The sequence below is a fragment of the Verticillium nonalfalfae genome (assembly GCF_003724135.2).
Source record: "Verticillium nonalfalfae strain VnAa140/NRRL 66861 chromosome Unknown scaffold_119, whole genome shotgun sequence".
NCBI lineage: Eukaryota > Fungi > Ascomycota > Sordariomycetes > Glomerellales > Plectosphaerellaceae > Verticillium > Verticillium nonalfalfae.
The window spans coordinates 1-14,237 of record NW_021167344.1 but is presented as its reverse complement, the minus strand read 5'-3'; the positions used below and the strand labels follow the sequence as shown (position 1 = coordinate 14,237).

The following is a 14,237-nucleotide window of genomic DNA, read 5'->3' as shown; positions in this document are numbered from 1 at the left end:
GGTACCTTCGACCCATCAAAGGGAACAGGTATTCACCTCAATGGTTGCGAGTACCCCATAAGGTACAGAGCCATACATACATACCCTGGGACGCCCCCTCCTGCATGGCGCATCAACAAAAAACAGGCCTCAAGACATGAGAGGGTTTATGGCTGAACGATCGAAATATGGCAGTATTCGTCCATTGCAGCGTGGCAATGCAAGCAGGGAGCAGAGGAAACGCGCAAATATGATCGAACTGTGGTTGTGCCCAGATTCCCAAGACATGCAAGGTACCAATCCCAGTCAGTGCCTGACAGACGGGTTCCGAGAACGGCAGGCCTGCACATGCTCCGCGACAGCTGCAAGCGTGAGACGGAGTCACCCTCGGGTGCTGCCCATTGGGGAACACTGGGTGCTGGAGAAATTTCTGTTAGTGCTCCAGACTCCAGGCTCCGGTTTACCGGCCTCCGGCTTCATCCAGCCGCCTACCAGCGAGCCATTAGCAGCGTCTACACCCGTCAGCCGCCGCCGATTTCGTCCCCCACAAGTCCCACCTAATGTAGACCAACTTTGTCACCACTGAACGGTTCACACCTCAACTTCACCACTTGTTCTTCACTCTACTCTATCGGCGCTGGTGGGATTTCGCTCGACCTACCTACAACAGGCACACATCAGCAACCTGTAGACACCTCACCCGGGGTCTCTCACTTGCTGCAACCCTACGTCCACGGCGCACTGTTCGGCACATACAACCAACACCTGTCTCACCTGCCGACAACTCGCTCCTTGCGACTTACTGTACCACCGCCATGGGCGGCCAATTGACAGGTAACGCATCCAACTATGGATGGGTTGTGCAAAAGTTTGGCGGCACAAGTGTCGGCAAGTTTCCGGACAAGGTGAGTCTTTCGCCCTCGTCTCATAATCTCTCACTTCGTCTCCAACCGGTAAACCTCTCATATTCATACTGACACCGATTTGCAGATTGCGAAAGACATAGTGAAGTGAGAAGCCACCATTATCAAGTTCACCAAACACGACGAGATCAATTGACTTACCATTTTATTCAGGTCCAATCTTTCTGAACATAGAGTCGTCGTCGTCTGCTCGGCCAGGAGTACGGGCAAGAAGGCTGAGGGTACGACAAGTCGGTGAGTCACTTTCGCGCATCGTCACTCGGCGCAATCCCTGAAATCCTGAGCCTTGCGCCTAATCCTGTGGACTAGTTTGCTCGGCATCTATAACAAGCTCAAGGGCATTGCCGCCGCGACCAACGACGAGGATGTGCAGAACGAGCTCATGGAGGAGGCCAAGAGCCTCATCAGCGACGTCAGTAGCGAGCACGTGCTCGCGGTACACAACTTTATTCGCAACGAGGACCTCCAACATGCCCTGTCCAAACAGATCAAAGATGAGTGCCAGGAGCTTACAGAGTACATTGTGGCCGCAAAACGATTCAATCTCGAGGTGAACGCCAGATCCAAGGACCGTGTCATCAGCTTCGGCGAAAAACTCAGCTGCCGCTTCATGGCTATATTGCTTCAAGACCAAGGAGTTGCCTCGGAGTACGTTGATTTGAGCGACGTCTTCCACTATGACGCCACGGCCCGGCTGGATGTGTCTTTCTATCAAGAAGCGACCGCACTGTTGAACAAGAAGATCCTGGCGTGCGAGGATAGAGTTCCCGTCGTCACTGGCTTCTTTGGCAACGTTCCCGGCAGCCTGATTGATGGCGACATCGGCCGAGGCTACACTGACCTCTGCGCTGCGCTTTGCGCTGTCGGTATGCGCGCCGACGAGTTGCAGGTCTGGAAGGAAGTCGACGGCATTTTTACGGCCGATCCGAGCAAGGTGCCCACGGCACGACTTCTACCGTCCATCACGCCATCCGAGGCAGCGGAGCTGACGTTCTACGGCTCCGAGGTTATCCACCATCTCACCATGGACCAGGTTATCCACGCGAACCCCCCGATACCGATCCGCATCAAGAATGTCAAGAACCCCACTGGCGTCGGCACGATCGTCGTCCCCGACCCCGTTCTTGCGGCAGGCCACCAGATTCAACGCCACGCGTGGTCAGATCCCGCTCGGCTTAAGAAACCAAAGAGGCCCACGGCTGTGACAATCAAGGATAAGATCTCCGTCATCAACGTGCACTCGAACAAGCGCTCCATATCGCACGGTTTCTTCGCCAAGGTGTTCTCCATCCTGGACAGGCATCAGGTCTCCGTCGATCTCATTTCCACCAGTGAGGTGCACGTGTCCATGGCCATCCACGTTGGCAACTCGGAGCCGGGCCAATTTGACAAGGCGAGGCTCGAGCTTGAGGACTGCGGTGATGTCAGCATCCTACACGACATGGCGATTCTCAGCCTTGTTGGTGCCGAGATGAAGAACATGGTCGGTATCGCGGGTCGCATGTTCTCGACCCTGGGCGAGCACCAAGTCAACCTGGAGATGATCTCGCAGGGTATGCTAACGATTTCCTGCCTTCGCATATTTTCCCGCTTTTGCTAACCACTCGTCAGGCGCGAGTGAGATCAACATTTCGTGTGTCATCGGTGCGCGCGATGCGACTCGAGCCATGAACATTTTGCACACCAATCTGTTTACTTTCCTCGACTAAGGTAGAGAGGATATACAGTTCTGGACATTTACCTGGTTGAACCTGTCTTACATACCCGTATATCAAGAGCATCTGGATGAAAAGTGGTTGCAGGCTGAATGATTTTGGCGCTCAATAGACATTTTTCTTCGTTATATCCTTGCCATTCGTAGTCCGATTTGCGTCCTTGATCGTCTTGGGGAGGCAGTGTAGGTAGGTCGTGGCCATTTGCCGTCTTTCGAAGGTGGTACAGTCATATGGCAACCGCTTGGAGGGCGATGGCAAACAGATGGCTCTTTGGCTGCTACTCTTACCTACCTAGCAAAGGGAAGAAAGCTCTTTGTATCCTTGTGTATCCTTGGCCCCTGTTTCGATCGTTCGCTGTACCATTTGACGTTTTCCAGCATCTTCTCGTCTGAGCACATGGTGTTTGCATGACCAGCCAACCAGAAGAATCACTGGTGATTCAGTTTCCCCAACGAAGGCACGACCCGGAGGGCATCCACATTCACTGCCTTTCTTACCTACTTCCCTTACCTTATTAAGTACCTACCCTATTTACACTTTGAATTTACTCGAGTGCATCATCCGCTCCTCCTGTCTGGCATGGTTCTTCGAAACGAAATATTCACTGCAGCAAACACGTCCGTCGACAGCGACGAGACAGACTCGCATCCCACCAGTAACTTCCCCATAGTCCCCTTGCTTGCAAAGCCCCACCTTGTGGCTCTCTCTTCACTGGTCTGCTCGCGCTGATTGGCAGGCGCATGCTACCCTGGGAGGTTGCACGATGCCACGCTCGTCACGTGTGATTGGCTCAAAGCTCAAGACCAGCAACAGGCGACTTCGAAGCTCTGGCAGTACCGCGACTAAACCACCCATCAACAACCAAGCCGAAGTCCGACCCCAGACCCGTGCTGCCTCGACCGACGACTTTCTCGCCCGCACGATTCCGTCGCAGCATCTCGGCAACAGCGATGACCCGAGAGGCCACGACCAAGGGAACCGTTCGCCTCCTGGCTCGCCGTCAATGCCTAGTCGTCCGGGGGTGCTTCCTGTTGAATCGGACTCGGTACGCAGCGCAGACCACGATCCAGAACAAATAGACAGTCAAGGCGCAGAGGAAGGAGATTTCTGGCCCATCGTCGGCATTGTTAAAGAAAGGAGGAGAAACAAGAAGCTATCCTACCTCGTTCGCTGGGCTTCGGATCCCCAAACCGGACAGGAGTTCCCTCTACAGTGGGTATGTTGGACGCCTGCGCGAGCTCCTGACAAACACGGTGCTAATACGAAATACAGATTTCTGCTGAAGGTGTAACGGAAGCAGCTATCGAAGAGTGGGAATCTGAGAAGGCACAGGCTCAGAGTCAAAAGACACGGGCGCAAAAGACCACGACGACCAAGAAGAGCACCCCTCGAACGTCCGTAGTCGCAACCGCAGCAACAGCCACGGCGGAAACACCAATCGCCTCGCCACAGTCCGTTGACAGCAGCCAAGACGTCCTTCCAGCCAACCGTCGCAAGAGGCCTCGCCCCCTTGACAGTCGTGCCCGCTCGTCTTCGGTTGCCGACTTTCTCCCTGGCCTCACAGCCGACGACGTGCGCGCATCCAAGCGTCCGAGGCTTAGTGTTGATCTGTCTTCACTTCCTTCCGAGGAAGCATACACACCAGAAGCTTCGGACAACTTCGAAAGACCAAACACCAGTAGTATCTTCGTGGAGCTTCCGAGCAAGGCCGCCATCGACACCTCCCAGTACCACAGCTTTCCCGAGTCTTCCCAACAGACTGCAAACTCGCACTCCCAATCATTGTCCGCCCTGGAAGAACTCGACGCGCAAATCACGCTCGAACCCGCATTTCATAGCCAAGAAACCATCCCGGACTCCCAGGATTGGCTTGACGATACTCAGACAGGCTCTTCTTCTCAAGCCCTTTCAGTGTCTCAAACTGTTCCTCGGCCCCGCCTCGAGATTCCCGACTCCCAGAAGGACTCCAGCTTAGAAAAATCCCTCGTACCCAGTCAGTCTCTTGTCGATCCATCAACGGGTGACGCTTCGCGAACACAGGACCCCGAAATTCCTTCGCACCAGCCCGACATCGGAGATACGAGAGAACAGGCCAACGAACAGCATAGCTCTCTGAACGAACTTGTCGAAGAGTCTCACAGACCGGGAGCATCCCCAAAGTTCTTTTCGCAGCCAGATTTCGGATTTGATCTTGAGCTGATTGCGAGCTCCGCGCTAGATTCCCGAGAGATTGTGCCCGAGTCTAGCTCTGGTGCACCCGTACCTTTGACCCAACCCCAGGAGCAACTAGAATCTGCCGGTTCATACGCGCTGGCGGTTGTCGAAGTTCCTCAGAGCCAGGACGTCCTTACCGAGCAAGCGGCACAAATCGACCCGGCGCAGGCTAGCATTGCGGTGAGCCAAGTCACCTGCGACAGCAGTTCGCCCGATAACGTCGTGCCAGACTCAGTTGTGCGGAAGGCCATCTGCTCTGACTCCCGAACATCCAGCTCGCTACCAGCTCATTCCTCCAAGATGAGCGGAGTTGCGCCAGAGGAAGACGACCCGGTCGCTTTGCTTCTTGATGCGGCTGCGGGGCAGCAAAATGCGGAATCTTCGGCGCCTATATCCGAGTTTCCGGACGTCAATGACCTGTTCGACTTCATCGGCTCCTCAAATCGGACGAAATTTCCGGCCGAAGATCTAAATCAGGAGATGACGGTTTCGGGAGAGACTCAAACGACCTTGCCAGGTGCCCTGCCAGTTGCTAACGACATATTGTTGTCGGCGCCGGAACCTACTTCGCTTCCGCTGATGCCTGTCATGAATGAGCTGCAGGAACCCGTCAACGAATCCCATCTTGAGATCGCGACATCGACTGACATGTCTGGCGCCCTTCTTCAACCCGAATCTGTACCTGAGGTCTTTCCGGCAACAATTTCTCCATCAGAGATCAGTCGAACAGTAGAACCCGAAAGCCTGATGCAGGCCCCCTTGGAGCCCCCGACGATGTCTATCGAGGCTGTGGACCCTGAAATCACTTCTTCACCATCTTCAGAGGTGCCAGGCTCGGATCAATACACGGTGACCTTGCCCCTTCCTGCGAACATGAAAGAAGTGTACCTCAACACCATTCTTCGATACCGACGTGAAATTGAAGCGTTCAACAACCAGCAGAGCAACGAGGGAACTCCGCCAGATGTGCAACTATCAGCCCAGATCGACCGATTCTTTGGTGATCTGTTCGACATTTGCGACCACCCAGCATCGCTTGGCGCAGATGAACTTCGTCAGCTTGATACGACCGATATACAGAAGCATGCCATGGGCACGAATAGTAAATTCTACTTTGTTGGCCGACTTTTAGAACGCCTAGCCTACACTGATAAGAAGGTTCTGATCATCGCACGAAGCCAGAAGCTTCTCGGGTACCTGCAAGCAATCATCGGCACCATAAAGCCCAGCGATCGTGAGGAATCTGAGCTCGTCGTTCAGCTTGCCCATGCTGATCAGGATGTGGACGCCCTCGCCTTCGATATTGTCATTGGGTATGACTCTGCCTACGCCGCGTCTGTAGCTTCGCAGCAGGTGGAGCAAGCTGAGCCCAGCAAGAAGCCAGTCGTGATCAGTCTGGTCATCACGTATTCAATTGAGCATTTCGAAGTGGTTATCCCAACAGATTTCGGGGATCTTGACCGCAAGAACGCACTTTTGATCTCCATTTTCCAGAGCCGAGCAGTATTGGCTAATCACGGCGATCAAGACGTAGAGAGGGTTGTGGCGGAATTCGCAGAGCACCTCCTCGATCCTGATCTTGCATTTGATTGGGAACCGGAGTTGATCCCCAGCGATCTCCTAGACTTTTACGATAACGCGCAGAAAAGCCAGACGCAACCTCAATCCCAGCTCGAAGCCCGTCAAATCTCTGCCCTCAAACGCAAGCACGACGGGCCACCTGTCGGGTCACCGAAACGCTTGCGCCGCTCACAATCAGTGGCACAGACGCCGGCGGAACTTGATACCACAGTCCGAGAACTGATTGACCCAGACCCAGCCAAGGAGCAGGTCATGTTAACGCGGGCGGCATGGGGGGCTCTCACGCAAAAGGTAGGCCAAGCACGGGTTGTTTGTAGCACCGCTCACAAGAACCATTGACTAACTCTCTCCAGAACACTGAATTGGAATCCCAATTAAGAGATAAAGATGAGCTCGAGGCTATCACTCGCAAGCAGATCACGCGGATGTCGAAACAGATTAAGAGCCACGAATCAACAGCCAACGTGATCCAGAAACAGCACATGGCTGCTCTGAGCGAACGTGCAGGCTTTGAGAAGGAGCGAAACCAGGCCGTCGAGCAAGAACAGGCGGTTCGTGCGCGTCTCGCGGAGCGGGATGCCACAATCCTTGCGCTCCAAGCGAGGCTGGAACAAGCGGCGTCCAAAGACAGTGTGCTCGCTGGGCTAGACGAGAGGAGCAAGGAGCTCAGTGCTGCGCGGGAAGAAATACGTCTTCTGGAGAAGAAATTGAAGAGCAAGGAAAGCGACTTTGACTTCGCGAGAGGTCAGTACCAGGATGAGCGGCAGCACGTCAATGACACCGTGCAGGAGAACAAGGAGCTTCGAGAGCAGGTTGCGCAGCTCAAGCAGCAGTTCTCGGAGAGCCTCGTCAAGATTCAGCAGATCAACGCGGACAGCAGCCAGAAAGACCTCCAGCGATTAGTAGTGGAGGCGCAGACGCTCGCCAAGGACCGCGAACGAGAGCTCGAGCGCACCCGCGAAGAGCTCAGGTCGCTGAAGAATGGGCGACGCGAGACGCGTGGGACCAGTGTTCCCCGAAGCCCACGCATGGGTGTCATGACGCCGCGCAATGGACGCGGGGGCTTAAGCACGCTGGGTGCGTCCGCAGGCGCTACGCCGGGTAGCAGAGGGACGTCGCCATCTCACGTCGTCGAGACGCCTGCGCCGCCGCCGCCACCTCCCTTGTTTGCGGCGTCGTCTGCGGCGAATGGGCGGTTCAATCATTTACGGGACCGGCTCTGAGCAAGGCAAGGACGCCGTGTTGCTGTCGTCCTGTGATGCAACATTATTGACTAGAGGAAACGTATCATGACGGTGCCGTTCAGACGAAAGCTTCCGAACTAGCTTCGTATTATGATACCACGCGAAAGATTGTGGACAGAAGCATCTCCTTTCTGTGTTTTTTTTTTTATTTTCTAGGGAGCTATACATGGTCCAGGCAGGGTACAGCATGCATGCCTCGCCGGATTTACCGGTGGTTCTGGCGTTAAAGGGTAGTCAGTCAGTCTTATCTATTGTTCATCCAGTCTGAGTCACAATGATGGTGAGATGTTGTCCATGGAACACAGATACAGTCGATCAGGTTCATGTCGTCCTTGTCTGCAGATATCAAGTCCTTAGGCAAATTTGTGGTCAGCGTGGTCTTGGGACACTGTCGAGCTCCATAGGCACTGGCAGTGTCGAGACAAGGCAGAGAACAACAGTCAGGCGGCGTTGGCCCAATTGTCGAGCGCAAAGATAACTCCCCGTTCTTTTTCTATCAGCCAAAGGTTCACAACACGACGCAGGCAAGCACGAACTGGCGTGTTTCTGGTCTTAGCCTCTAGTAGTAGAATATACAAAGCCGTCACACAAGCATTCTCCGTTGACACGATCACACATACAGCTCCCTCTCCACCGTGACAGCTGACCTCATCTCATCGGGCTCGAACCTCATCCCTACAGACGGTCCGGTCCCCTGTCGCACTCCCTCATGACAACCGCAATGAGCGAACCCAGAGAGCAGCGGCCAAAAAGACCAGAGGCGCGGCCGACACGCGCCCTAACAGACACAGGCAGCGAAGCGCGCGGCGGCGATTTACTGCTGCTGCTGCTCGGGGTAGATGTCCTCCTTGAGGGAGAGGCCGAGCTCTTCCCTCAGGGGCTTGAGCTCGGCGAGGTACTGCTCGTACTGGCCCTTGTTCTCGACCTTGGCCTTGACGCCCTCGAAGACGCGGACGGCGGTGGCGAAGTCGTTGACGCGGCGGGCCGCCTTTAACGCGGCGGCGACGACTGTGGGGGAGGGAACGAGATCGTAGGCGAAGGCGTTGTTGAGGTTGCGCTGCGGAATTGGGGTTTCGCGTTAGCCATCATTCAATTCTTGGGGAGGGGTAGGGTCGTTGTTGCGAGTGTGCCGACTCGTGGGTGATGGGTTGTGTTCTTTCTGTGATCAGACCACTTTTATACCCCCGGCCGGGGTACCGGGGATTGGGCGGGTGCGAGAGAGAGGTCGTTCTTACCTGAAGCTCAAAGACGTCGTTGACGGCGTCGAATTCCTTCTCGAACCTGGCGGTGGAAAAAATAGTCAGCGGGAGCTCGATGCAATTGAGTGCATTGCGGCGATGGCGCGGTCAATTGAGAGGGCGGCTGTTGCGATGGTCTGCTGGTGCCACCGAGGGAGAGAAAAACGCTCCTTTGCCGAGAAGCCGCAGCAGACTGACGCGACAGTGCTGTCATCGCCCTGCCCAATTGACCGTCGAGAGGAGGGCGAGAATGCGGCGTACCTGGCAGAGAACTCCTCGAAGGTCTCCTCCTGGTGCTCGGAGCGCCTGGCAGGCACGGTGCTGAAGTGGGAGGCCGAGCCGGCAGCCATGGGGAGGAGGACGGCAGCGCGAGCGGCGAGGGGGGCGGAGCGGACGACGGGGTTGGCGTTGAAGAAGCCGCGGCGGGCGGCGACGCGAAGGAGAGCGGCAGACATGGCGACGGTGTGGGGGGACGGTGGTCGTCGTGATTAGAGAGGTGGTGGTGGTGGTGATGGGTGGTAGTTGTGGTTGGGAGTGGTAGGTGGTGGATCGAGGTTGTTCCGGTTTTTTTGCGTTCAGGTCAGGTTCCACGATGCCGGGCTTGGGGACCAGAGTCAGCTTTCGGTTGGATCGAATGATGTCGGTGCCAATTGTGTTTGGGTGCAGGGGGAAAGGATTGGATTCTGCGGCCTTTTGATTGGATGACTAATCTACGCTTGCCCTCATCGGGGAGCTGTGCCCCAGACAGTGCCGTGTCGGCGCGACACAGCTGTCCTTCGGGGGCTTCCAGGGGGCCTGCAGTGGATGTTCTACAGTGCAACTGACGTGCAAGCCCTGGAGCTGGAGGGAAGCCCTGGAGCTGGAGTGAGTCTCTACATCAGTAATCAGAGGTCTGACCAGCTGTCCACATGCTTCAGGTACGTACCTACCTACCTCTCCTCATGAAGGCACGCTCTGGTAGTGTCCCATCTTGACGGAGGGCGGACCTGACTCGACTCGATCATCTCCCCCAATGCCCGGACAGACACCGACGACGGCCACGTATGAATGTCGCGAAATGCATGCCACACTGCGCGGTCGTCGCCTACACTGACCAGACGGTATGGCTTGGCTGTCTTTGGTCTGAGTAAGCCAAAGTCGCTTGTGGGAGATGTTTGCAGCTGCGTGCCCTTGGGTTCAGTTTGTTGGGGCCCAATTGAAGACATTGTCGAGGACAAACCCTCCGTCACTCCTGTTTGTCTCCTCCTTTCTGTCTCCTGCTTGTTGACCTCCCCGCCCGGACCTCTCGGGATTGGATACGATATAACTGATGGGCTATTATGGCTGCTGGGACGTTCCGTGGTACCGTGCCACTGAACATGTACTTCAGCTCTGCAGGAGGAGGAAAACCCAAATGCTCCAATGCTCCAATGCTCTTTGTTGACCGAGGCTGTTTCCCCCAAGCGAGCCCCCTGTATCGAGCCCGCTGACGTCGTCCCTGCCGTCGCACATGAATACGGAGATTGCAGTACAGTCGGGCAGACAGCAAGTACCGAGTACTTGCAGCACTGCTTTCGCTGCCGACCGCCGAGGTGGCAGGTCACGTGCTGCTGATGAGCCCCTTGGCAGCGCCCCAGGCCAGCGACCAATCCCCTGATGTCCCATTGGCCAGAGGGCCTCAACAAGCTCATCACATGCAGAAGCATAGCTCATTTCCTGCTTGGGCCTGGTCAACCCCATTCCCAAGGGCCCCCAAGGCCAAAGTATCGAGTACAAGCACGTCTTGGGGGGAGGGGGGGCCGGCTTGGCCGCTGGTCGCTGCCGCGACTCGACAACGGGCGCTGAACCATTGGTTGGGCTTGGGATTGGCTTTCTGGAAAAATCCCGTCCACGTCCCCTTTTCGATCGCCAGATGCCTTTTTCTCTCCACGATCCCCTTCTCTTTTCATCCCACTTGACCTTCTCCCCTTTCACTCCCTTTCTCCCTCTCCCCCCTCCTTTTCCTCCCCGTATCGACTCCGTCCTTTGGGCTCGTTGCGGACACACTTTGTCTCTTCCTTCTCGTCACTCCTTAGGGTTCGCCTTGTTCTTTCCCGCGCCTACGCCTCTGGCCTTTGCGCAATCCCGCATACTTGCCGTCTCGTCGTGGACATAATACGCGTCTCGTCGCGCTCCATACCGACACTCACAAGACCACATACAACGACCTCGGCCACTCGCGCCCCCCATCCCTCACAATGGCGTCTGTCACTCCCACCACCTTTTACGAGCAGCTCCCGCTCCCCACCATCGACCGTCCCTTCGGCATCGAGCTGTGGCCCATCTTCGACAAGGCATGGACCGCCGTCGTAGGCTATCCCGCCAGCGAGTTCCGCTTCAAGCAGGGTGACACTCCCATGTCCACCCTCAAGGAGACCCTCATCTTCATCGTCATCTACTACACCATCATCTTCGGTGGCCGTGAGTGGATGCGCAACCGCGAGCCTTTCAAGCTCAAGACGCTGTTCTTGATCCACAACTTTTATCTTACCGCCATCTCCGGCATACTTCTGGTCCTCTTCGTCGAGCAGCTCCTGCCCACCGTCGTTCGCGGCGGCGTCTTCCACGCCATTTGCGACAAGGAAGGCGGCTGGACTCAGCCTCTCGTCGTCCTCTACTACGTACGTCTACAAATCGTCCAGCGTCAACCGGCGTCGTCGGCTTCTGCCATTTGGTGCACGCGCTGACACGCAATCTCCTCCCCAGCTGAACTACCTGACCAAGTATCTCGAGCTCCTCGACACCTGCTTCCTTTTCCTCAAGAAGAAGCCCCTGAGTATGTGCAGCCGCCCCCTATTTGCCGCTGTCATGTGAGACACGTAGATCCCGTTCCTAACCGGCTCGCAGCCTTCCTCCACTGCTACCACCACGGCGCGACCGCCTTCCTGTGCTACACCCAGCTCATCGGCTCCACCGCCGTCTCTTGGGTCCCCATCACCCTAAACCTGACCGTCCACGTCGTCATGTACTGGTACTACTTCCAGAGCGCCCGTGGCGTTCGTATCTGGTGGAAGGAGTGGGTCACTCGTCTCCAGATCATCCAGTTCATCATTGATCTCGGTATGTACAACATCCCATGGCCACAAAAAGTATCGTCATGCTGACTGTTGCGCCAGGCTTCGTCTACTTTGCCTCGTACACCTACTTCACCTCGACCTACTTCCCCTGGATGCCCAACGCCGGCAACTGCGCCGGTGAGGAGTTCGCTGCCTTTGCTGGTATCGGAACTCTCAGCTCCTACCTTGTACTCTTCATCTCCTTCTACGCCGCCACCTACAAGAAGGACGGCAAGAAGACCACCACCCGCAAGTCCCTGCGTCGCATGTCTCAGGCACCCCTTCCCGACCCTCACAACATTGGCTCGCCCAGCAAGGTCGTCAACGGCTCTGCCTCGACCACTGGCGCCAAGGCCAACGGTGGCACTCCCCGCTCGCGCAAGGCTTAAGCGCATTGCTCCGAGATTCCGGTGCTATGCCTCAATTTGGGCGTATGTGATCATGGGGAGGTGCAGCGCCATGTGACGACAGCCCTGGGACTGGGCCATGGACTCTGGTCTCCAGTTGGGAATTGGTCCAGCCCGCAAATGCATTCTGAGTAGTTGCGAGCTGTCAAATACGACCGACCAACTCATTCGATGGCCTGGAACAAGATAGTGTATGGAGAGGGGGTGGGCGGCCGTTTGACTCAAGTCGAGCGTGTACGGTCCTGATGACGACGCAGGCAGCTGACGACCTTTGTATATGTGTGTGTACCTTAGGCGAACAGGACGGCAAGGAGGGGGGATCTTTGGGTTGGCAGGCAGGCAGGCAAGATTACACGTCACGAAGAGGGCGTAGAAGAAGGGGGAGATTCCTTGGGGCAGAGCAGCAAGCCTGGGCTTTTGTTTTTGGGAGGCCTGCGCCCTGCGAGGGATCCCCCTTTTTTGGTAAAGCCTTTGTAATAACCTCTGTCTTTGTCTTGTTGTGGTAGAAGTTGTAGCGGGTGACGCCGTGAATGATAGTAATCCATTTTTCTGTACTTCACTTGGCTGGTGTCTATGGTGGTGTACGTTCAGGTGGCCATGCATGGCTTGATGGTTCCGCGATATTGGGTCGCCAATGTTAAATCGTGGACTTGGGATCCTTGTTCGCATGCGTCTGCGCAGCCACGAGGTCGGAAATCGTATACGCGCCGGAATACGGACCTACGATGGGCTAGATAGTTATATGGTATTCTTGAGCGTTTACCTGCGCCAGTTGCGGCATTGCGTTCCGGGTGCCAGAATACAGCCCTGGCCCATTATACGAAAGACTGTAGTGACACAAGGATAGGTGCGCTTTTGTTTGAGGATGTGCTTCGCAGTCGATGACTGACTTAGGTGTTTTTGGGGTTTGAGTGACTGGTTTTTTGATGCAGTACGACAGATGTTGTCATTTACTCTGTGGGAACGGTCAGACCTTGCCTCAGATCTAGCTAAATAGACAGTTGAAGTAATTGAGTGCCTAAATTCAAAAGTACAAGGTCTCTGGGTCACTTCCCCCCCTAGGATATCGTGTTGGACAAGACAGGCTGCTGACCAGTCTGGGGTGCTACGCACCGAAGCCGAAAGGGTGACATCTTATACATGGCTCTGAGCTTGATATTGGAATGAGGATACTCTGCTGTCCAAGATATTGTGTATGAGTCTGGTTTACATGACAATGCTCTGAGCTGAGGGTTGTTTGGGGCATGCCTGGCATGTTGCCGGCGGTCATCTTATGCTTTACTACGAGTGTGTACATGAATAAATCACGATGAACTAAATCACTGCTCTTAAGACATGCTGGCACCTTGTTTGGGCTTCAAGTTTGGTCTCGAATGTCTAGTCGTTGACATGATACATAGTAATAAACTACGTACTTTGTCAAGGGCGGTTGTATCATCTCATCTCCATGCTCTACGCGACTACATAACTACGCAAGCCTGTGCAACCGTGATATCTGTGTATCTGAGTTCCTGCAGAGTGACGAATAAAACAACCCCCCAAAAAACCGATGTCGGACAATTTGGGCATGCATTGGCCAAGGTTGTTCAGGTCACACACTGGGCTGCCTTGCTGTGCCATACTACCTCATCCAGGCATGGCAAAGTATTCGAGCAGCTTGGTACTGAGAATTATTTGAATCAAACATGAAATACAGAGACTACCCCTGGTTTTTACAATTTCACTGTCGTGTCTCTGCCTCCACCTGGGGTCTTGAGAGTCTCGTGGGCGCCACTGACCTTTGATATACCACAGAAACTGTTCTCCTTAGCACATACGACCATACCTACTGGAAAGCTCGGGATCCCGTCCGCTCTCCCATC

At 55.3% G+C, this 14,237-nt stretch overlaps 4 protein-coding genes across 4 annotated transcripts; 3 read left to right on the top strand and 1 right to left on the bottom strand.

Annotated features, from left to right (window-relative positions):
* Positions 1-794: 794 nt before the first annotated feature.
* Positions 795-2,611, top strand: HOM3 (Aspartokinase; the record flags this gene model as incomplete). The annotated part of the gene is made up of 5 exons (XM_028635254.1): positions 795-884; positions 970-989; positions 1,056-1,136; positions 1,212-2,455; positions 2,514-2,611. 5 exons carry the CDS (start codon positions 795-797, stop codon positions 2,609-2,611), a joined length of 1,533 nt encoding a protein of 510 aa, XP_028492142.1.
* Positions 2,612-3,380: 769 nt separating this feature from the next.
* On the top strand, positions 3,381-7,635 carry D7B24_001008 (uncharacterized protein; the record flags this gene model as incomplete). The annotated part of the gene is made up of 3 exons (XM_028635253.1): positions 3,381-3,833; positions 3,890-6,703; positions 6,766-7,635. 3 exons carry the CDS (start codon positions 3,381-3,383, stop codon positions 7,633-7,635), a joined length of 4,137 nt encoding a protein of 1,378 aa, XP_028492141.1.
* Positions 7,636-8,470: 835 nt separating this feature from the next.
* On the bottom strand, positions 8,471-9,349 carry COX6 (Cytochrome c oxidase subunit 6; the record flags this gene model as incomplete). The annotated part of the gene is made up of 3 exons (XM_028635252.1): positions 8,471-8,713; positions 8,892-8,937; positions 9,156-9,349. 3 exons carry the CDS (start codon positions 9,347-9,349, stop codon positions 8,471-8,473), a joined length of 483 nt encoding a protein of 160 aa, XP_028492140.1.
* Positions 9,350-11,110: 1,761 nt separating this feature from the next.
* On the top strand, positions 11,111-12,357 carry D7B24_001006 (uncharacterized protein; the record flags this gene model as incomplete). Its single annotated transcript, XM_028635251.1, has 4 exons — positions 11,111-11,533; positions 11,619-11,688; positions 11,760-11,972; positions 12,029-12,357. The coding sequence occupies 4 exons, from the start codon at positions 11,111-11,113 to the stop codon at positions 12,355-12,357; spliced, it is 1,035 nt and encodes a 344-aa protein (XP_028492139.1).
* Positions 12,358-14,237: the final 1,880 nt, after the last annotated feature.